Genomic DNA, 24430 nt, shown 5'->3' with positions numbered 1-24430 from the left:
CGTCCATTACAGTGGCATTCAGTAGGATTTTAATACTTTACTAAGTTGTGGAAGGTTGGCCCCGCAGTCTACCTGGTGCTTGTAGTGGTTGAGAACAACTTTTATTGAGAGTCTAGGGTTTTAATCGCTTCACATTTTATGTTACCAGTTCTTCACAACAGTATAATGGCATTGACATTGCTATTTTACAGATTAAGAAACTGGAGCACAGAGAAAGTAGGTAGTAACATGTTTAAATGTTTACAGCTATAGTAAGTGGCAGAGCTAGGATTCAAATTATCTTCTAAGCATACACTCCAGCATTGCCCTTTGTGAAATATGAAATTTGTTGGGTCTCAGATGGATTTGATAGTATTTTAGGTAATGTGAAAGTAGTGGAATAAACAAATTTGTTTGCATTGGCAAATAATACATTTTCAAAAATTATTATGTCTTCATAATTTATACGTTCCTTTCCTGCATGGTTATCATCTTGAATCTTACTCAAAAATGGCATCACTAAAATCGTTCAGTTGCAGTGGCCTGCATTCTGTGTGAAATAAAATACTGTTTTTGTCCTCTTAATATTTAATTTCTCTCCTTAAACTTTTGTGTAGATAATATAATGACAGTGAGATGGCAGAGTATTGAATTGGTTTGTTGAATGATTACTGAAATATCAAATATAACCCAGATTTGTCTGTTTCATGTAGCTCTCTTTAGAGGTTTTTTTTCCAGTCATTTAAAAATAACTTTAGAAAAACAGTCTTCTCACTCATTTGTGTCTTCTTACTTTCTAAACCAGAGAGTTAGAAATGTAGGTAGGTTTTTCTGAAATTTGGAAAATCTGACTTTTTAGTATAGTTGTAAATTATGTTGCTTCTGGAAAGGCAGTTAACCAAAGAATGTCTTTGTTTATAATTTCCTGCCAATCCCTGTAGTGAATTCATGTGGATAGTAGGAGGATTGGATGCATTCTGCTCTTTCTGTCCTCACAGTTAGCTTTTCACACAGTGGGGACACCATCTTACATGTCCTGCTTTATTGAAAAAAATATTATTATTGTTATGAGGGGATAGGGAGAAATAGGGGTTGAAGTTTTAAATGGAGTGGTCGGGGAGTTGACATTTGAGCAGAGATGTGAGGGAGGTGTACAAGTCTACAAACCCTGGGATACCTGTGGCACAGGACTGCCCTGGGCACCGTGAGGGGTACAGGACAGAATAAAAAGTAGTCCTTCTTTCAGAGCATTTTCATTTTAATCGGATACACTGATAAGAACTAAAAGGTAACTGTAGTTTATTTTTCCTCTCATCTTTCACATAAAATCTTTATTTTCTAGGGAAGAAAGGAATTGTAGATAAATCTTTATTAGATTCTTGTTAGGCGAGGTAGAAATTTTATTTGCATAGTACTCCCTATTGTCTATTTTTTAATCTTGTGGACAAGAAAGTTAATAGACTGCTAAATTAGGAAAAAGAGAAATTGTGTCTAGTTTTGTGGGCTACAAGAAAAAGTTAATTCATTTTCTCAGATGAGATATACTTAAACTGCTTAGCCTGTGACATTAAAACATTTTCATATAAACTTAGAGGTAAATCCTTGCCTAGAAATAATCATGTGGACTGTTATCTCATAGTTTGTCCATGGGCTGTAGTGCTTCTCTCCTGAACTTGTAACTTTGGGTCTTTTGTTTGTTTGTTTTTTAATTAATTTTTATTGGAGTATACTTGCTTTACAATGTTGTGTTAGTTTCTACTGTATAGCAAAGTGAATCAGCTGTATGTATACATATATCCCCTCCTTTTTGGATTTCCTTCCCATTTAGGTCACACAGAGCATTGAGTAGCTTTCCCTGTGCTATACAGTAGGTTTGAACTTATAACTTTGGAATATAGCCTGGAAATTTAATAGAAGTCTGAAAAACATATAACATTTAAAAATTATAATAATGTATGCCTGGGGAAATTTTTAGACATTGCAGAGCGTATGAGCTAAATGCAAAATCCCTCCTATCCGAATTTCAATCCTGTAGTATATAAACATAGTGTTTTTTAACAACATTTTTTAAAAAGTTCCTGTATGTAACAAAATAAACTACCAAGAATTTCTTCTTGACCTCCTAATAGAGGTTTACTTTTCCCTTTTTGTGGGGGAGAAATAGTTCAGCCTCTGCCTGTCTTGCATTTCTTTGAAACACTTAGTGCCAAGGCCACACGTGGATCCTAGAAAAAGGTTTGACCTTTCTTCCCCCATCTCCCACTGCTAATTGACATGTTTATTCAGTTGACTGAGCCAGCTTTATCAAGACTGCCTCTGTGGGAGAGTTAATATTGTGCTTTGTGTGCCAGAGCAGCATCCCCAGCAGGGCTGAGGTGGAGGATGGAGGCTGCGGTGAAAGAGAAGAGTAAGAGGAGCACAGTCGGAGCATTAGAAGTCCCCTTTGCTGTGTTCATCATAGCTGGGCAACAGTGTCTTTTAGCCTTAGTGTGTTATTTCGTAGACGCGTCCTGTGTCTCTAAGAGTATATTTATGCCTAGAGTTGGAGTGTAGATCTATGGACACCTTTGGTGCTCTTATTCACCTTCATTCACCAACCCACCTGAAATGGAATTTTCTCTTCGTATCTGTGCTCAGGCCAGTAAATCCCGTGAGGTCTTCTGAAGCAGTGTGCTTCATGTGGGTGGGTGGGTAGGTAGGTAGGTAGCACTGAATAATTTGAAAGAGAAGGAAGAGAATTATTTTATTTCCTTCTTAGGACACCCAGAATAGCTAAGGAGAAATCATTTACAATACCCTGACCTTGAGATCATGAAAAGAACTTATTTAGTGATGAGTGACAAGAATTATTTTTTCCCTGAAAAATTATGGGTAAAAATTTAAGGTCTTGCTAGCATAATTTTTAAGCACTAAATAAAGGGAAGGATTTTTATGTAAAGCAATCCTTAGTACCATGTAGACGTGATTCTTAGACACTAGAGACAGCCTGAATTTTGATGCTGTATAACTTTAAAATGAAAGACAAGAACTTTTGTTTCTAGACAATGTCACTACCATTTTCTTAAGAACAGCACAATAATTCAGTGCTTCAGCATATGAAGCTTCAGCTTCCTCTTACTGGTTACATTTTTCATCATTCTCTTTTATATTAAAAATACTTTGTAGGCTTTATTACAAAAGTAATATGTACTTATTAGGAGTACGAGGAAACTTCGGGGGATTTGGGAGAGATATGTTCACTGTTTTGATTGTGGTGATGATTTCATGAGTGTACATATGTATTTCAAAACTTACCAGATTGTACACTATGAATAAATAGCTGCAGTTTATTATAGAATTGTCCCTCCGTATCCACAGGGGATTGGTTCCAGGACCCACTGCAGATACCAGAATCCACGGATGCTCAAGTCCTTTGTATAAATGGCATAGTATTTACATATAACCTGTGCACAACCTCCTATATACTTTAAATCATGTCTAGATTACTTATAATACCTAAGACAATGTAAATGCTCTGTAAATAGTTGTAAATACAATTTAATAGCTGGACTATGGCAAATTCAAGTTTTACTTTCTGGAATTTTTTTTCCTAATATTTTTCAATCTGTGGTCATTTGAATCCATGCTGCAGAACCCACAGATATGGAGGGCTAACTGTATATGTCAATTATATGTCAGTAAAAGTTTTTAATATTTTTGTGATTTGATTACAAAAAATTGGACTTATTTTATGGTTAATATGTATTTCAATTTGTTAATGAGATTAAGTACTTTTATCATACAGCCATTTGTATTTCATCTTCTGTGAATTGTTCAGTTATATTCTTTGCCTCTTTTTCTGTTGATTTGTGTGTTTCTCATCAGTTTGAATAACTTACTCTTCATTTATTGATGGTAACCAGTGTGTCTGTCTTACCTTTGCAGCTATTTTCTCCAGTTGGTTTTTCTTTTGTCTTTAAAATCCATTTCTCCCCCTCTTCCCCTCCTTCCCATCCTCTCTTCTTTCCTTCCTGACTTCCGCAGCCAAATCTGTCTTTTTTTTTTTTTTTCTGGTTTTTAGGTTTCCTATCATACTTAAGAATCCTCCCCACTGCAGTAATATTCCCAATATTTCTTATATTTTCATAGTTTTAGTAGTTATATTTTAATCTTTTTTTTTTTTGCATATGCAGGTTGAGAGTTGAGGTTTATTTTTTTCCATTGGGTATTCAGTTTTTCACTTATTAAAAAGTCTTTCCTTCCCCCCATTGAATTGACTTGATGCCTAAATATTCGCTGTAAATGTTTATGTCTATCTCTGGATTCTTTTCTATCTCATTTATCTATTGTCTGTCTTTAAGCCAGTACCACACTGTTTTGATTACCATCACTTTATAAGTCTTGAACTCAGGTAGTGTAAGTCCTACAGTTTGTGTTCTTTTTCAGAATTGTTGTGACTATTCTAGGTCCTTTGCATTTCTGTATAAATTTTAATAACAGCTTGTCAGTTTATGCAAAAATACCTGCTGAGATTTTGATTGTGTTTGTGGGGTTTGGGATGCATGGTCATCTTAAGAATATCCAGCTTTCCAATCTATGATTATATATTTCTCTATTTATAACAGCCTTTGTACATTTGTTCTGTTTTATTTTATGCAGATTGTCGTAATGATGGTTGAACCTTCCTTTAAAGATAATGTGAGATCTTTCTCCAGTTTTGGATTCATTTTGTTTGCGACAGTATGAGTTTAATGACCATCAAGTTAATGTTGAAAACCTGGGATGGTGTTTAGACAGTGCTGCTGGAAGTTCAGTTTCCTGCAACTCTCAGTGGGCAGAGAATCCCTTCTTAAATTGAGGGGGAGAAAGGATAACCGGGACTGAGAGAGAAAGAAGAATAATTGCTTCCTGGTTTGAAGGAAGTGATGCTCATGACTAGGAGGATTTTCTTTGATCCCTAATGATTTGATATCTAAGATATAGGGGGAGGGGAAACTTATCAAAGTGCTAACATTTTTAAGCATTTGACCATCTCTGCCAACTGCTTGCAGAAGAACAGTGGCTCCAGACTTTGCAGACTTGTATATCTTTAGTAAAATAAGGGCTCTGCCTTTTTTGGAATAAAATGGGAGATCAGGAGGTCAGTTGTTGAAAAGAAAGGGCTTTATGAAATCTCTTACACGAGGTTTAAACTCCTCTTTTGTATCTGAACTTAGACTGAACAGAAGTAAGACAGGGGCTGTGGAGCCAAAATGGCTTCTAACAATTTCCTGTAGTTACTGTATGTTCTTTAGTGATATTGCATGTATCACGCTGGATCCCAAGTAAACATCTGGGAATGGATGTCATGTGGAGAGGTATCCTGCTAGCCTTGTAATGCTAGCAGTAATTATGAAAAACTCAAATTTTTTTGTCTGGGGAATTCTTTTGTCTATTTCTAATTTAAGGAAAGGGTTTTTTGTTTGTTTATTTTTTATTAACCTAGTAGCCAAGACTTAAATAAATCTCTACCTTGAAATCCAAAGGTTAATTTTTTAATAATATGCTTTCTGCTGAACTCTGTGTTCTTAAAATCTAGAGGTCTATATTGTCTGGTTTTGAGATTTAATTTATACTGTGATTCTACCTATTGCTATGAATTGTAATTTAGTGAAATTGATTTGTTTTCCCCTAAGAATCACTAAAGGGATAGGGAGTGTTTTAAAGAAAATGCTAATGGCCCAAATGAATTTCAACTCTTATAATTTATCTTCTGTGAGAAATTTCCTGGTATTTAAAATTTTTTGGTGTAAAGGAAGATCTTTGGCCCTTTGGTAACTAGTCAACTTTAATATGGTCACGGACCTGTCTAGAAACCACAAATTGACCGAAGTTGGGTGTGTTTGTGTGTCTCCATACATACACCTATAGGTGTACATATAGCAGTATTCCCCCTAATCCTGAGGCAGTAAGTAAGTGTTCCATTTTACTTGAGCAATGAGAGAATATTCAGGGAATTTTGTTCACTCACCTTAAAAATAATTATATAATGAGAATTTAAAGTCAATTTTTCTCCTTATTTTCTCTTTCTCTGTTTGTTCTAGGGTAACCAGGAGCCAACAACAACTCCTGACGCAATGGTTCAGCCTTTTACTACCATCCCATTTCCACCACCTCCACAAAATGGGATTCCCACAGAATACGGAGTGCCACACACTCAGGACTATGCCGGCCAGACCAGTGAGCATAACCTGACCCTCTATGGAAGCACGCAAGCCCACGGGGAGCAGAGCAGCAACTCACCCAGCACACAGAACGGATCTCTGACGGTATGTGAGTGATGAGGTCGTCATCGTCGGGTCGTATTGAAATCTTCTTCTTAATCATCACACCAGAAAACCCTTGGAAATAGTTTTGCGTTTACATTACATTACAGAGCGCTTATGTAATTTCAGTTCTACTCTAAGCATTGTAATTAGGAGATAAGGATTTAGCATAAAACTCAGGGTCATTGCCCAGGAGCTTACAGTCTAGAGATGGGACAGACAGTACAACAAGGTAAGTACAGTGATGGGAGTTAACTTAGCAGGATGCTGCTCTTTTCAGCTTCACAGGTAACCTTCATTTTGCAAAATCTCATGGTCCCTTCTCTGTCCTCATTGTACAGGTTCTGTCAGCAGCATTCTATACATTGCCTCCCCCCTCCTCCTTGAAATACTTAGTTGTTGGCTTTCATGATGCTCCCTGTTTCCCTCCTAAGCACTAGAAGCCCTTTCTTGGTCTCTTTTGTTGGTTCCTCTTTCTCTGTTCAGCTCTTAAATGTTGTGGTGCTCCAGGGCTGAGTCCTAGGACCCCTTTCCCTCCTATTTCATATGCTCTCTCTGTTGTATAATTATACTACTGAATTCACCTAGTTGCTCAGGCAAAACCTACGAGTCATTATTTCTTTATTTCCTTCATCTCAACATCCAGTCCATTAGCAAGTCTTGGTCCCCATAACTCTAGAACATTTTCTTAACTTCAACCTCTTTCTCTTCATCTTAAGACCATAGCTGGATAGTGTGCATGATTAAGAGCTCAGCACTTCTGCCAGAGTTTTTGGGCCTGATTCCTAATGTGACTCCTACTTAGCAGTATGACCTTTGGCCAGTTATTTAATCTCTCTGCCTTGGCTTGCTCATCTGTAAAATGAATAACACCTATTTCAAGTGGCTTTTAGGAGACTTAAAAGAGTTTAATTCATGTGAGGTGTTTATCATCATTGTCACCACTCTAGTCCAAACCTCTTCACTTATTTTCTTTTTTTCTTTTTTTTTTTTTTGCGGTACGAGGGCCTCTCACTGTTGTGGCCTCTCCCATTGTGGAGCACAGGCTCCGGACGTGCAGGCTCAGCGGCCATGGCTCACAGGCCTAGCCGCTCCGCGGCACGTGGGATCTTCCTGGACAGGGGCACAAACCTGTGTCCCCTGCATCGGCAGGCGGACTCTCAACCACTGCGCCACCAGGGAAGCCCTCTTCACTTATTTTCTTTTTTTTTTTTTTTTTTTTTTTTTTTTTTTGCGGTACGCGGGCCTCTCACTGCTGTGGCCTCTCCCGTTGCGGAGCACAGGCTCCGGACGCACAGCCTGTGGACACACAGGCTCAGCGGCCATGGCCCACGGGCCCAGCCACTCCACGGCATGTGGGATCTTCCCAGACCGGGGCACGAACTTGTGTCCCCTGCATTGGCAGGCGGACTCTCAACCACTGCGCCACCAGGGAAGCCCTTCACTTATTTTCTATATTACTGTTGCCTAACTTATCACATAGCAGCCAAGATACTTTTTTTTTTTTTTTTTAATGAAAATAATGCTATTTTCCTGCTGGACTCTAATGGTTTCCTAACAGAATGGAATCCAGACTCTGTACTTGGTTTACTAATCCGTGGCCCCAGCTTACCTCTTTGACTTCATCTCTTACTACTTAGTAAGCAAGTAAAGGAAGTGTCATAAATTAACAATAGGTGTGTTATCACATCATACAGATCACTTCAAATGATTATGAACTCACAGACTTAACAGAACTACTGGAAAAGAAGGAAAAAGAAAGAATAAAATACATAAATCGGAGGCTTTATCAAGGTATTTTAATTACTAAGTCTGTTTCTTTACTAGTTATCAGTCTTTTCTTTTTTCTATTTTCTGTTTCTTGTTAAGTCAATTTGGTAATTGGTGTTTTCCTAGGAATTCTTCTATTTCATCTTAATTAACTATTCTGTTGGTATAAAGTTACTCATAATAATAATCCCATTTTCTGTAATTTCTTTAGCGTCTGTAGTGATATCCCCTCTTTCATTCTTGATTTTGGTAATATGTCTTCTCTTTTTTTCTTGGTCAGTCTAGCTAAGGTTTATTGATTTTGCAGCTTGTTCCAGAAAACCAGCTTTTGATTTCATTGACCTTTTTAAAAATCTGTTGTTTTTATATGTCACTGATTTCCGTTCTCATCTTTACTATTTCCTTCCTTCTACTTGCTTTGGGTTTGATTTGGTCTTTATTTTCCTAGCTTCTTGACTTGCAATGTTAGATCATTGATTTTAGAATTTTATCCTTTCTAATATGTGTTTAAAGCTATACCTTTCCCTTTAAGTTTTCCTTTAGCTGCATCCCATAAAATGTGATGTATTGTGTTTTCATTTTCATTCAGTTCAAGATATTTTTAAATTTTTCCTTTGATTTCTTCTTTGATCCTGGTTTACATAGATGTGTGTTGTTTAATTTCCAAATGTTTGAGGATGTCTCAAGTTTTTTTTCTTTAATCCATGTTCAGAGAATATTCTTTGTATGATTTGAGTCTTTTTAAACTTAGTGAGACTTGTTTTATGGCTTAGTAGGTGGTCTGTCCTACAGAATATTCCTAACCAGTTGGGCCTTTTATCAATATGAAATGTCCCTCTTTGTCTCTATTAATATTTCTCGTCTTAAGTCTATTTCGTGTGATATTAATATAACTACTTGAACTTTTTCATGATTACTATTTGCGTGACATCTTTTTCCTTCATTTTGTTTCAAACTCCTTGAATCTAAGATGTGTCTCTTGTAAAAAACATAACATCTGGATCTTACTTCTTTTTCCAGTCTGAAAAGTATTGCCTTTCTATCAGAGCATTTAGTCTATTTACATTTAATGTAATTGTTAATGTGGGTGGATTTATGTCTGCCATTTTACTTTTTTTTTTTTTTTTTTTTTTGGTGGTACGCGGGCCTCTCACTGTTGTGGCCTCTCCCGCTGCGGAGCGCAGGCTCTGGACGCGCAGGCTCAGCAGCCATGGCTCACGGGCCCAGCCGCTCCGCGGCATGTGGGATCCTCCCAGACCGGGGCACGAACCCGTGTCCCCTGCATCGGCAGGCTGACTCTCAACCACTGCGCCACCAGGGAAGCCCTACTATTTATTTTTATATGTCTTATGTTCTTTATTGTTCCTTCTTTACTGATTTATGTTAAATAATTCTTTCTGTACCTTCTAAATCCTTTTGTGATTTTTTAAATTAGTTATTTATTTGTGTATTTATGTATTTTCTTAGTTCTTGATCAAGGATTACATCTTTGAGTTATCACAACCTGCTGATGGCTGTGTGTGTGTGTGTGTGTGTGTGTGTGTGTGTGTGTGTTATTCTGGTAAAATATAGCAGCTTTGATCCAATATAGCTCTGTCCCTCACCATCCTTTATGCTGTTATTTTATATATATATATATATATATATATATATATATATATATATATATGAAGTGCAATAATATAGTATTACAGTTACTACTTTAAAAATCTTCTATTTTTAAAGAAATTTACCATTTCCAGCGATTTTCTTAGCTTCCTATGGATTTGAGTTATTTTTCGATGTCATTTCCTTTCAGCTGGTAGCACATCTTTTAGTATTTCTGTAGACTAGGTCTGCTTGAAACAAATTTTCTGTTTTTGTTTACCTAGGAATACCTTTATTTTGTCTTCATTTTTGAAGGCTAGCTGTAGAATTCTTGGTTGACATTTTCGCCGCAACTCCTCAGCCCTCTGGCCTCTGATGAGAAGTCAGTTGTTAATCCTGTTGTTGTTCCCCTGTACGTGATGAGTTGTTTTTCTCTTGCTGTCTTCAAGATTTTTTTGTTTGTCTTTGGCTTTGAACAGTTTGACGCTGATATGTCTAGGATAAATCTCTTTGTTTTATCATACGTGGAGTGCATTGAGATTTTGAGGTCTGTAGATTGTTTTCCATCAAAATTGGGAAGTTTTTGAACGTAATTTTTTCAAATATTTGTTCTTTCCTTTTCTTCCTCCTCCTGGGACTTTTGCTACAAGTAATGGGGATGCTTGTTCCCCACAGGTTCAGATTCTGTTTGTTTGTTTGTTTGTTTTTAAGCTGAATCTAAACAGAATCTAAGGTTCTACTCATTTTTCTTCAGTCTTCTTTCTTTCCGTTCTTTTGATTGGATAATTTCTGTTGATCTGTTTCAGTTTACTCTTTCTTTTTTCGCCATATCAAATCAGCTATTAAGCCCATCTAGTGAATTTTTGTTTTAGTGAATGTACTTTTCAACTCTGGAATTTTCATTTAGGATTTCTGTATCTCTATTGAGATTCCTTACTTGTCATCGTATTTCCTTTAATTCTTTGAATACATTTGTGATTGTTACTTTGAAGTCACCTGCTGACTCTAACATCCAGGCCTCCTCAGAGCCTGTTTCTAGTTACTGCTTGTTTTCTTGAGTCGGGGCCACACTTTTACTGTTTCTTTGCATGTCTTGTAACTTTTTAGTAAATTGGACATTTTAGTAATATATTTTAACGACTCTAAAGTTTTTTGGTTTTGGTTTTGTTTTTGAGAGGTGTAGGTGAGGGTATATGTGTGTGTTTTAAATAGTTTGCCTGTACTTAAACTGTGGGCTCCTCTGTGGTGTGCAGCCACTGATGTGTCTGCTTAGTGATTTTCATTCTCGTTTTTACTTTTTAGCCTGGCTGGGAGTCACCCCTGTGTCTCCATAGCCTACTGGTCAGCCAGTGATTTGGGCATAAGTTGTGCTTAAGCACCTGGAGTGTGGAAAGCTTCCACCCTCGGCTGATCTGGTTTTGGGTTGGGAAGTGCATTTCACAGTACAGCCAGTTCTCAAGTATGCCTTTGCTTTTTCTTTCTGTTGGGCCCTCTTATGTCTCCCCCTCCTCATCCGCATATTTTCATAGTCAGCCAGGGATGTGAGGAGATCATATCTAGTTATTCTACTATTCTCTCATTTCCAGGATCTTCCCTTCAGATTTCTAGCTGATCCACCACTCACCCCAATCAGACCACAGCGTCAAGCTAGAAGAACTATATTTCCCCTGTTAGGTTCCCACCAAGTTTGCCACTTTAGCGGACAAGTCTGTGGTTTTCTACTGCGCCCCCCCACCCCAGTACCCCAAGTCGAGTCCGCCCCTTCTGGCAGCAAAGCTGCTGGTTTTTGTGGCCCAGCCCTATCCCGATGAGCTCTCCCAGAAGAGCTGAGGATTAGAGGGTGGGGTTAGTGAGTTGGAGTAGGCCCAGGCAATAAGTTTGTAGACTCCTGCAGGTTTTACCCTAAAGCTCTAGCAACTTTTCAAGAAACTTCTCTATTTATTATCTGCCTCTAATTGATTTCCAGGACCCTGAAATGACTGACAAGTTTTCTTATTGTTTTGAGGAGAGGATTCACTGACCTCTTCATGCCGTCAGAGCCAGAAGTCCCTTCCTTGAATCATTTCATGGTCGTTTGTACTGCACCTCTCCTCACCACTGCCCATTTCTCTTTCTCTTTTTTCCCCTATTGCCACTGTTTCCCATTGTTTCAGATTCCCGGATTATGTGTCTCTAATAACAGTACTAACGGCGAGCTCTGTTCCTTAATGTAAATATATACAGTTAAGACTTCTGTTCTTCATCCATATTAGAAACTATTCATTATATAGTTTTGCATTATATTGACCAATTTGAGTTTCTAAAGATGTATTGAAATAAGATTAGGAATCCTTATGAATAGATTGTGAACTTATTGGTGCTGAGGAGAAAATGGAAAATCCTTGAGTTGTGCCTGCAAACAGAACACAAGTTCTGTCATTTTAGGAAGTTGCTAACAATAAAATGGGAAATTATTAGGAAGCTCTGGTTGAAGATACTTCTTTCTTTTTTTTTTTTTTTTTTTTTTTTGTGGTACACAGGCCTCTCACTGTTGTGGCCTCTCCCGTTGCGGAGCACAGGCTCCGGACGCGCAGGCTCAGCGGCCATGGCTCACGGGCCTAGCTGCTCCGCAGCATGTGGCATCTTCCTGGACCGGGGCACAAACCCATGTCCCCTGCGTCGGCAGGCGGACTCCCAACCACTGCGCCACCAGGGAAGCCCGATACTTCTTATATTTTTAAGTGTACATTTTAATTGTGAGTGTGAATCCACTGCTCTTAAGCCATTTTACCTTTGGAAGCTGTGTGTGGGTGTGTGTTTCTCAGGGGAGGTGGGGTGTGTTTAGAGAGCGATTGAGCAGTAAGTAGAGCAGTATATTGTAAAACCTACCTAGATTTGACAACCTTATAAATTATTCTGTTACACCTTTACCTTCTACTTATATGTTTCATAAAAAGAGTCTGGTAATTCCTGTAGCCAATTAAATTCAAAAGGTAGATAAGAAGCATTGTTATTTATAAATAAACGATATTTTACATTTGTATAACACTTTTCGGTTTAAAGCTTAATTCCACAAACACTATTTTATTGTGGCTCATAAAATAGCCCTTTGTGGTATGTTATTGTTTTTCTGCTTGGGGAATTCAAAGTCTTTACTCTCCAGTCTACCACTCTGACTCCCCATCTCCAACTCAATGAAAGTGATCATGAATATATGCACTGGTCCTCTGAGCAGATGCTTGTGCATCTTTTCCCACTCAGTCCAAGTGTTAGCTCTGCTGGGAAGCCCTGCTTGACTTTCCTAGGCAAAGCCAAATTCAGGTATCCTTCATTTAGGCTCAGGTAGACTTCTGAGCTGACCACCTTTTGTGGAATTTACGAGGTGTGATGTTTTTTGTTCACTTCTGTCTCCCTAACTAAACTGTAAGCTTCTTTTGCATTCCCTGACTTGTCATAGTACCTGGCACTTAACAGTTACTCAGTAAATATTTCTTGGTGAAAAAAATGAAAGAAGATACAGATGTGCCATGGGAGGTCTGAGGAGAGAGAAGTGAGCTCCTTGGTGAAGATGGCGTTGATCTGGGTGGGCCTTGTATTATGAGTGACTAGTATTCAGACATGTTTAGATGGTGGTAGGAAGAATTAGGAAAGTCATTTCTCAAAGCAAAGTTGGAGAGATGGGAAAGATCAAAATGTCTTTGAATAAAAGCATGGGTTTCTGTTTGGTTGAAGCTTGGGTGCTTGGTGGAGACTAGTGGGAAATAGGTGGGAGAAAGGTCACTTGAGAGTACAAATTGGGAAGAGCATTTGAATGCCTGGCTGAGAAATTACTTTATTAAAGGTATTTGAGCAGGAAATGGAAGCGAGCAGAATTGTGCTTCAGATTAATCTCTTGCATGTACAAGATAGTAGAGAAGCAGGAAGACTGGTTAGGAAAGGGTCTTATGGTTGGAGTTGATAATGGGGTTCTGGATTAGGGGTTGCAGTGATTATGTACAGGAGGAATTGAGTTGAAGAGAAATTATGAAGATAGAATAAACAGAATTTGACAGCTGATTGGATGAGTAAAATAAGGAGATCAGAGTCAAAGATTTTTCATCCTTATTGCAATAACTATATCTTGAATAAAATCATTTTACCCCCCAAGTTTCAGTTTCCTCACCTATGAAATGAAGGTAGTAAGTAATTCCTACCTGATGGAATTGTAGTGAGAATAAATTAGAAAACCTTTGGAGATTACTTGTTTAAATAGTTCTTTGAGATAATTGCTTTTACCGTCTTTTTAAATCAGTTGTCCTGGTTGATGTCATTTATTTGCGCTTTTTATTATTGTGAGCTACAGGTATTTTAATAGATCTTGTTTATGTTGGATAGTCCCATCTTGTTGATGGAGAGAACAAAAAGAAAGGATTTCTAACATAAAAATGAGAAATAAGCAATGAAATCTGGAGTTTTATTTCCAAAATATATTTTAGAAATTGATTTTAACATTGGGCTAGAAGCTTCTTGTACTCTTAAGATGAGAGCTTGTTTTGACAGTCATTTGGTCCCATAGTGTGCATTAGCAAGAGAGATAGCAGTTAGGCGTCTCCCACCTGGGTCTGCAGAGGCTTGATTATCACTGAGCCTGCCTGCGGAGAAGAAAGGACCTCAGTTCCTGTATGTTTAGATATTTTCCAAATGCCAGCAGGCGTAAATAGCCGAAGTATTTGAAGTAGATAAGCTTTGGTGAGTGATCTTCAGATACAAGATTTATATTTGTGTACATATTCTGCCGACCTATTGGATCATACTTTCCCTGAGGGCAGGAACTATTACTTGCCCTCTTCTTATTACTCCCAATGATATACAACAGACATTAAGTAAGTGATTTTTGAATGAAAAAAGAAGCTTATAAAGGCAGAGTAAGTTGCTAGTCAGTAACATCTTTTGAAGTATTCAAACAGAGTTTTTGGTGCATCTAAATTGAGGGAATAGTTGAGTGGTCTGCCGTGCTATATCATAGTCTGCTGTAGATTTTATAGCCCTCCTCATTGGTGAGCCTTTGAGCACACCTCCAAGTAAAGATGACTCAGACCCCATATTGTTCATCATCCTCAGTTTCTTCTCTTTTTTGTACACCCTTTCTCTGGAGTTGAAGCCAGATTTCCTTGCATTTCTCTACCATCAGAAGATCAGTCTAACCGTCCTCCCTTGGAATTACCCACTGACCCTTACCTGAAGATGCCTTGTAGATTGGTGACCCATCAAATGTAGCCAAGAAGTTATACCACTTAACAGTGGGTCCATTTGCCCACACCAGGACTTCTGGAATATAATGGTAAAAATGGGGCCCATATTCTTCTCTCATGTTGTGTATTGTTGGGCGATGTTACCTTCAGCCTGCAGTGTAGGTATGATCTTTAGCATTTTCCATCTCCAAGCTAGAATTAGAGGCCTGGGACAACAGAGGATTCATTCATGCAGTTATCCACTTTTCCAAGAGATGGAAAAGCTGCCTATGAGCAGCTTGGCAAGTTCACAGCTGGATTGATGAGGAAACTATAGCCTGGTCTGAAATGCAAAAGTTGCTGCAGAAAACCACACTCAGAGCTAGGCGTGCATATTTTTCAATAGAGAAAATTGCCCTTTGGTTCATGTAAGACTCAAGACACCCTTTCAGCAAATTGTTAATATTGTTAAGTTATGATTGTTGCTTCTTCTCTTTTGCATGCCTTCATTTATTTATTTTTATTTACTTATTAATTACTGATTATTATTACCCATTCTACCCCCACCCCACCCCTCAAAAAAAGAAACTGAAGCTGAAAAGTTCTGAGAACGGTAATACTCTGCTCTACTGGCCCTTGCTGCTCTCCCGTGTGTTAGGGTAAGAATAAAGAAGCACTGATGATTAACTTAGTAGTGTGGTTTTTCTTAACCTGTCTACAAGAGTTGTGCATTTTCCGTAAATATTTTGTACTATCTTTTGAAGTCGGTAAACTCTGTTTAGAATTGCTGAATTTTAAAGCCAAAATAGATTTTAGAAATCATCTCACGCCTTCCTTTTACAGCAGAGGTCAGCGTTTTAAGCGACTTGAACAAGGTAACAGCTAGCTCGAAACAGAGCTGGGACTCAGAAAATCTGCTTTAAGTCAAGGGCTTTTTTTCTGCTTCCCCATGTAAATTATAAAAAATAAAAGGCATCTCTAGACATGGTCTTCTTAGTTTCTACTTACTCTTCAACTTTAAACCCAAGAACTTCAACTAGAACATACTTACAGATTTCTTTCATTCTGAAGTGTACATTAAAATATTAAAGAATCATTCAGTTAAGTATAAAGTTTTTAAAAATTGAGGTTATTGTCTCTGGTGTTTCTCTATTATATATAATTTTTACATAATTCTGACTCGTGGTTTTAAAAAAATAAGTGACTTGCTGTGGTTTTTGTTAACTCTGATACTGGTTTTTGTTTCCTGGGATAACATATGGCAATATTACATATACAAATGATGCCATTTAGAATTCTTTTTTATAACACTTTGACCCACTGAGAAAATAGAACTAGATATTTTCTGAAGAAAATTGAGTTACTAGTTTATTGGGAAAATGTTAGCTGACATTTAAATGCCCAAACAAGACTAGAGTCTCAGAATCTGACTTGTAGCAATATTTAAATACACAGAAGAAATACTTAAGCATTTCTCTTTAAAATAACTAAATCTAAACGTACTTTTGCTCAAGTAAGGAATTGTTCTACATAAATGTAAATTCAATTTTTTATGCCCCCAAAATTGTGTTTGGTGTTAGCACTGGAAAAAATAATTTTATATGCATAGGTATTCTTGGTATGTTATTTTAGCACTGTGAAATTACCCTGATTTTCAGTAACTAAGTATATAAGCCAAGATTTCACTTTTTAGAAAGATATTCTGGGCTTCCCTGGTGGCGCAGTGGTTGGGAGTCCGCCTGCCCATGCAGGGGACGCAGGTTCATGCACCGTTCCGGGAGGATCCCACATGCCACGGAGTGGCTGGGCCCGTGAGCCATGGCTGCTGAGCCTGCGCGTCTGGAGCCTGTGCTCCGCAATGGCAGAGGCCACAACGGTGAGAGGCCCGCCTATCGCAAGAAAAAAAAAAAAAGAAAGATATTCTATCATGTTAGGAGTACTCTTTAAGAAGGAATCCATAAGATCTAATTCCACCAGTTTTAACCCAGTATATACTCCATTATAAACATTTATAAAATTGCTTTAAATTTTAGATGCTAACAAGTCTAGGTGATGGATCTTCATGGATTGTAGTACCAAATTTTTCTTTAAGGCACTGTAAAATGACATAATGAAAGGTGTCCCAACTTAACTTTCTAAAATATTATCAGGAGAGACTGAATTTTTTTTAAAGTTGTTTTTTAAAAACTTTCTATTTATATAATATTGTGGTTAGGGCGCTTGAGCTAGGAAACCAGATTGAGTTAGGTTTAGCTCCCAGCTCCTTCCATTTGCTAAATGTATAACCCTGAGAGAATTATAACTAATGCTCATTTTCCTCACCTGTAAAACTGGTGATACTAGTTCCTAACTCATAGGGTTGTTTTTAGGATTAAATGAGAAAATGTACAGCAAGTACTTTGTATAATGCCTGGCACATAACAAATGTTCAATAAATATTAGCTATAATTCTATTGTTATATAATTATTTCATTTCAAAGAAGGTGTTATAGGCAGTTCTTAAGTTAAAATAATACAAATTAACAGGCTGTCCAATTATATATCTCTTTTCTCTTTTGCCATTTTTTTCCCTCATACCCTTGGGAGCTTGTGCTCTAAGCGCCATCCTGATAAAAGCAGTATTTTTCAAAGTGAATTTTATATTTTGATCCACAAAAATGAATGAATGAGTGAATGAATGAATGATATATATAATATATGTTTAGGGAGAAAGGTGAGTTTTCTGTCTTCAGAATTCACAGGAAACCTTTTAACTTTGTTTAGTCCAGTATTTCCCAAATTTATTTGACCATGAAATTCATTTTCTACAAAATACCAGTTAACATCCTGCAGAACTGTCATTCTACCCTTTGGGAAGTATTGCTCTATGATTTTTGAAGCATGTATATACACACGTATCCTTTAGATGTACTTAAAGCTGTTTTGGGCAATGACCTTTCCATTAGACTTTCTCGGGTATAAAATACATCAGTCTTATTTAATACAAGTTTGAATCATTCAAAATGGAAATAGTGTGATATAGAAAAATTAATGACACTTCACTTTTAAACTGCAGATTTTAAACTGTTAACAAAATTCAACTGAGTAAATTTAAAAGCTCTTATTGGCTTTATTCAGTGATTCATGAATTCGGTGGCATCCAGTCTAGCACATAGAAAGGAGCTCTGAGTAAAATTGTCATTATATGCAGATGACATGATATAGAAAACCCTAAAGACTCCACACAGAAACTATTAGACCTGATAAACCAATTCAGCAAGGTAGCAGGATACAAGATTAACATTGCATTTCTTTCTTTACAGTAACAATGAAATATCAGAAGGGGAAAGTAAAAAAACAATCCCTTTAAAATCACATCAAAAAATAAAATAAAATACTTAGGAATAAACCTGACAAGGTAGTGAAAGAATATGCTGAAAACTATAAAACGTTAATAAAGGAAATTGAAGATGATTCAAAGAAATGGAAAGATATCCCGTGCTCTTGGATTGGAAGAATTAATATTATTAAAATGACCATACTACCCAAAGCAATCTACAGATTTAATACAATCCCTATCAAATTACTCATGACATTTTTCACAAAACTAGAACAAGTAGTCCTAAAATTTGTATGGAACCATAAAAAAACCAGAATTGCCAAAGCAATCGTGAGGAAAAAGAACAAAGCTGGAGGCATAACCCTCTCAGAATTCAGACAATACTACAAAGCTACAGTAATCAAAACAGTCTGGTATTGGCACAAAAGCAGACATATATGGATCAATGGCACAGAGCAGAGAGCCCAAAATAAATCCACACACCTACTGTCAATTACTCTTCAACAAAGGAGACAAAAACATACAATGGAGAAAAGACAGTCTCTTCAGCAAGTGGTGCTGGGAAAGCTGGACAGCCACATGTAAATCAGTGAAGATGGAACACTCCCTCACACCCTACACAAAAGTAAACTTAAAATGGCTTAAAGACTTAAATATAAGACATAACATCATAAAACTCCTAAAAGAGAACATAGGCAAAACATTCTCTGACACAAATCATAGTAATGTTTTCTTAGGTCAGTCTCCCAAGGCAATAGAAATAAAAGCAAATGTAAACAAATGGGACCTAATCAAACTTACAAGTTTTTATACAGCAAAGGAAACCACAAACAAAATGAAAAGACAGACTGTGGACTGGGAGAGAATATTTGCAGCAATGCAACTGACAAGGGTTTAATTTCCAAAATATACAAACAGCTCATACAACTCAACAGCAAAAAAAAACAACCCAATCAAAAAATGGGCAGAAGACCTAAATAGGCGTTTCACCAAAGAAGACATACAGATGGTCAATAGGCACATGAAAAGATGCTCAACTTCGATAATTATTAGAGAAATGCAAATCAAAACAACAATGAGGGGACTTCCCTGGTGGTCCAGTGGTAAAGAGTCTGCCTTCCAGTGCAGGGGACATGGGTTCGATTCCCTGATCAGGGAACTAAACTCCTACATGCTGCGGGGCAACTAATCCCACGTGCCACAACTACTGAACTCGAGTGCCTCAACTAGAGAGCCTGCGTGCCGCAAACTACAGAGCACACGCACTCTGGAGCCCACGTACCACAACTAGAGAAGAGAAAACGCGCACGGCACAACTATAAGAAGCCCGCTCACCACAACGAAGAGCCTGCACTCTGCAACGAAAGATCCCATGTGCCGCAATGGAGATCCCACGTGCCACAACTAAAACCCGATGCAGCCATGAAAATAAGATAAATTTTTTTTTTTTTAAAGACAATGAGGTATCACCTCACACCAGTCAAAATGGCCATCATTAAAAAGTCTACAAATAATAAATGCTGGAGAGGGTGTGGAAAAAGGGGGACCTCCTACATTGTTGGTGGGAATGTACATCAGTGCAGTCACTATGGATAGCACTATGGAGGCTCCTTAAGAAACTAAAAATAGAGTTGCCATATGATCCAGCTGTCCCACTCCTGGGCATATGTCTGGAGAAAACTGTAATTCAATGTTCACAGCACCCCAATGTTCATAGCAGTGCTATTTACAATAGCCAAGACATGGAAGCAACCTAAATGTCCATCAACAGATGAATGGATAAAGAAGATGTGGCACATGTATACAACGGAATACTACTCAGCTATAAAAAAAGAATGAAATAATGCCATTTGCAGCAACATGGATGGACTTAGAGATTATCATACTAAGTGAAGTAAGTCAGAAAGAGAAAGACAAATATCATATATCACTTATATGTGGAATCTCAAATATGATACAGATGAACTTATTTACAAAACAGAAACAGACTCAGACATAGAAAACAAATTTATGGTTATCAAAGGGGAAAAGGGAGGGGATAAATTAGGAGTTCGGATTAGAAGATACAAACTACTATATATAAAATAGATAGACAACAGTATGTGTGTGTGTGTGTGTGTATATATATATATATATATATATATAATATATATATATATATATATATATATATATATAACTGAATCACTTTGCTGTGTACCAGAAAGTAACCCAATATTGTACATCAACTAAACTTCAATTGGAAGGAAGGAAGAAAGAAGCTATGAAAAGCTGTACAGGATGAGATTTTATAGGCAGAGGGAACAGGAACAAGGAGGTTATACTGGGCATTTGCTGATTGGTTAAAGCATTTCCTTATATGGAGCAAAGGAAAATCTTGGAGCCTTGGAGTCTTGGGTCAGGTAACTTCTGCTGAGTAGACAACTTAATTGGTTGACCTAGACCTTTCTTTTCTGGGAGAGCAGAGCATAGATACTTAAGTTTTGGTTTGCTGACATGGGGATTTGCATGAGCAACTTCATCTTGAGTCTAATGTGATCCCTTTAAGAAAACCAATATGAATCTTCCCAAATAAGAACTCTGTTAATAATTGCTTAATTTCAAATCTATATGAATTGTGTGGCAGTTCATGTGGCAACCCTACTTTTAGCAATTAATAGAAATATCTATTATCTTTGATAAGTTTGGTCTTAAACTTTGCAGCTTTTACAACCATGTCCCTTGCACTATATGTGACTGATTTTATAAAATCGTGAGAATATCTAATTCATCCTATGAGGAGGATTCACTTACACCTTGACTGAAGGCCAATCCCCTATCCAAAAGAAATTGAACCCAACTAGGAATCATTTATATTTTTGTTCGTAAAACGATGAGCTCTTAAGGAAAAATGCTACAGGAGATGAAACTTTGTGACTGGCCATTTGCAAGTAAAAAAGATTTACAAATTAAACTATTTTTAATTTGGGAATAGATAATAGTACTATTAGATTAAGTGTTTTTTTTTTTCTTCACCATGCCAACAGTTTGAAACAGATGGGCTTTTCAGCCCATTTTGACTTTTATATATGGTCTGACCCACATATTGAATATGAACAGAAGTATTTGTCTACAATTGTGCCTGTATATAGTCTTAAACCAACTAAACATTCTGTGTTCTAATATTCTTTAGGGCTTAGAATCTAACATCCCAAAATTCTTTTTTCTTTTTTTAAAACTCTTTGTTTTGAAATAGTTTTAGACTTACAGTAAAGTTGCAAAAGGAGTACAGAAAGTTTCTCCATGTTCTTTACCTAACTTCAGATGTGAATATCTTACCTAGGTATAGTACAATTTTCAGAACCCGGCAATAAGAAGTGTTGGTACAGTATTATTAAGTAAAATATAGACCTTATTCAGTCACCAGTTTTCTGTTCTGAATCCAATCCAGGATCCCACATTGCACTTAGTTGTCATGTCTCCTTATCCCAAAATATTTTAATCATCCTCAGCTTATATCCGAAGTAGTTCTAGGCTCTGAAGAACAGAGAAAGGAAAAAATCTTGTATTTATAGATCTGCTGTAAGATGATTAGCATGTCTCATTTCTGAGGTCTCTGCTTGTTCTACCTCAACCTTTCATGTATGTGTTGGAGAAGGGCTATAATGCAGGCTCTTCCTTCTTGAGACACTAAGGTTATTATTGAAAGCAAGCCTTGTTTCCCAAAATATTTTATACAAGTCAGCTCAAAACAAATATAGGCCTGTGTTGACCTATTTTGCTGCCTTCATTAAAATATGTGCATATAGTATTACAAGATTTTATTAAACACTTGTTTCAGGTTACTTTTGAATACATCCATCTAATTTTGCTTCCTCTAAAAGTACAGTAAATGGTGGTTGTGTCTGTGTGTTTTTAGGAATATAAAAAATAAGAACAGGAGAATTAATCATTTTGGAAGCTAGAAAGCAGATGGCCAATTAGTAACTAACTTAGACCCAAATGAGTTTATCCCTAAGCCAGTAGTGGGAGAAAGCTGAGAAATGATTCAGTTTATACCACAAAAATTTAAATTTCAGAAACATGACTCCAGGGACTTCCCTGGTGGTCCAGTGGTTAAGACTCCGCCCTTACACTGCAGGGGGCATGGATTCTATCCCTGGTCAGGGAACTAAGATCCCACATGCTGCATGGCAAAAATAATAAAAGTAATAATATAACCAAAAAATAAAAATTTTTTAAAAAACAGTTCTCTCAGAAACACTGCTCCAGTTAGATTTGGCAAACTCTTCTCTGGATAACCTAACTCAAGAGGAAGGACTTAAAGATGCATGAGTCAGGGGGTTCCCCAAGAAATTGCTTACCTAACTGAACCTAGAATGAATCACAAAGTCATCAAGCCCCTCTATCCCACCCACTCAGAACTTGCAGTCAGTTTTTAGCTACTTTCCCCACCTCAATTCTTAATTATGAACAAGACAACCAAGGATTACTAGATACCTGGGGAAAACCTACAACATGGAAAGTAGAGAATAAAAACTAACAAACAAAAAGAGAAATTTGGAAGAAAAGGAACCCCTTTCTCCTCAGAAATTACCAAAACAATAATTTATATCCTCAGAGAGATAAGAGAAGGTATTGCATCCACTAAACAAGAATGAAATGCTAGTTTTTTTTTTTTTTTTTTTCGGTATGCGGGCCTCTCACTGTTGTGGCCTCTCCCGTTGCGGAGCACAGGCTCCGGACGCGCAGGCTCAGCGGCCATGGCTCACGGGCCCAGCCGCTCCGTGGCATGTGGGATCTTCCCGGACCGGGGCACGAACCCGCGTCCCCTGCATCTGCAGGCGGACTCCCAACCACTGCGCCACCAGGGAAGCCCGAAATGCTAGTTTTTGTTTGTTTGTTTGTTTGTTTGTTTTATTTTTGGTTGTGTTGGGTCTTCATTGCTGCGCGTGGGCTTTCTCTAGTTGTGGTGAGCGGGGGCTACTCTTCCTTGCGGTGTGCAGGCTTCTCATTGCGGTGGCATCTCTTGTTGCAGAGCACAGGTTCTAGATGTGCGGGCTTCAGTAGTTGTGGCACGTGGGCTCAGTAGTTGTGGCTCGCGGGCTCTAGAGCGCAGGCTCAGTAGTTGTGGCACACAGGTTTATTTGCTCCGCGGCATGTGGGATCTTCCTGGACCAGGGATCGAACCTGTGTCCCCTGCACTGGCAGGCGGATTCTTAACCACTGTGCCACCAGGGAAGTCCCTGAATTGCTAGTTTAAAAGGTGAGGGGAATGGGGGGTTCAGAGAAGACAAATGAGCCCTTGAAATTAAAAACATGTCAACAAAATGAAAAAACTTCATTGGAAGGTTGAAAGATGAGATGGAAGAAAAAGAGGTCTCCAGTCTCTTATCCACAATTCCAAAATCTGTAAAATTCTGAAAGTCAATAATTTTTTCATAAGTTTGCAGCAAAACTCACAACATATGTATAGTCTTTATCACATTTATGTGAATATGCATATATTTTGCTACAGAAATATTACTGCTCCACATCTCATTGATAAGTGTTACATACGGGTTTACACCGTTACTGCCTTTCTAAAAATCCTAAAAATTCTGAATTCTAATATACATTTGGTCCCAAAGTTTTCAGATAAGGGATTAAGGACTTATATCCCAGAAAACAGAGCCAAAAAACAGAGAGATAGAAAATACAAGAGATAAGAAAGTTAGAGGATCAGTTCAGAAGATCCAATATCTAATAATACAAGTTTCAGGAAGAGAGAAAGACAAAATGTGTAGGGTAGGAGTCATCAGCAAAATAATTCAAAAAAGGTCCCAGGACTGAAGGATATTAATTTCCAGCTTAAAAGAGACCACAGAATTCTCAGAAAAATAGAACAGTATAAAACAAACCCACATTAAAGCCTGTCACTGTGAAAGTTTAGAGTACTGGACATATTTGGATAATCTACAAACCAGAGCGAGTGGGGGAAAAGTCACATACAAGGAGACAGGAGTCATAATGCCTTCAGATTTCTCAACAACACTGGAAGCTAGGCTGCAGTTGAGAGTTACCTTTAGAATTCTGAAGGATTTTTCTTTTTTTCCAACCTAGAATTCTATACCCAGTCAAACTGTCATTAAAATGGGAGGGTAGATGTTTTCAGACATAAATCAGATTCTCAAGAAAACTTAGCTAAATTTAATTTCCTCTTTTCCTTTTCTTCCCCTTCAGCCTCACAGAGGTGAAAATAAGAAATGAAGACACTCACAGACAACAAGAGGAAAAATAAATATTGGAGAAAATGGATAATCCATAAATCAAAATATTATTCC

The 24430-nt window shown here is 37.5% G+C and overlaps 1 protein-coding gene across 25 annotated transcripts in view; it reads left to right on the top strand.

Annotated features, from left to right (window-relative positions):
• Window positions 1-24430, top strand: part of RBFOX2 (RNA binding fox-1 homolog 2) — a gene marked incomplete at its 5' end in the record, with an annotated part of 259263 nt that overhangs the window by 193873 nt on the left and 40960 nt on the right. For all 25 annotated transcript variants that reach the window (XM_079715800.1, XM_079715779.1, XM_079715798.1 and 22 more), the window contains one exon: window positions 6042-6266. In XM_079715800.1, coding sequence (XP_079571926.1) covers window positions 6042-6266 — 225 coding nt within the window. The remainder of the gene's footprint in view (window positions 1-6041; window positions 6267-24430) is intronic.

The sequence above is a fragment of the Hyperoodon ampullatus genome, assembly GCF_949752795.1.
Source record: "Hyperoodon ampullatus genome assembly, chromosome: 11".
NCBI classification, from domain to species: domain Eukaryota; kingdom Metazoa; phylum Chordata; class Mammalia; order Artiodactyla; family Ziphiidae; genus Hyperoodon; species Hyperoodon ampullatus.
Note: the sequence above shows the minus strand (reverse complement) of the source record. Positions and strands in the feature narration are given on the sequence as shown.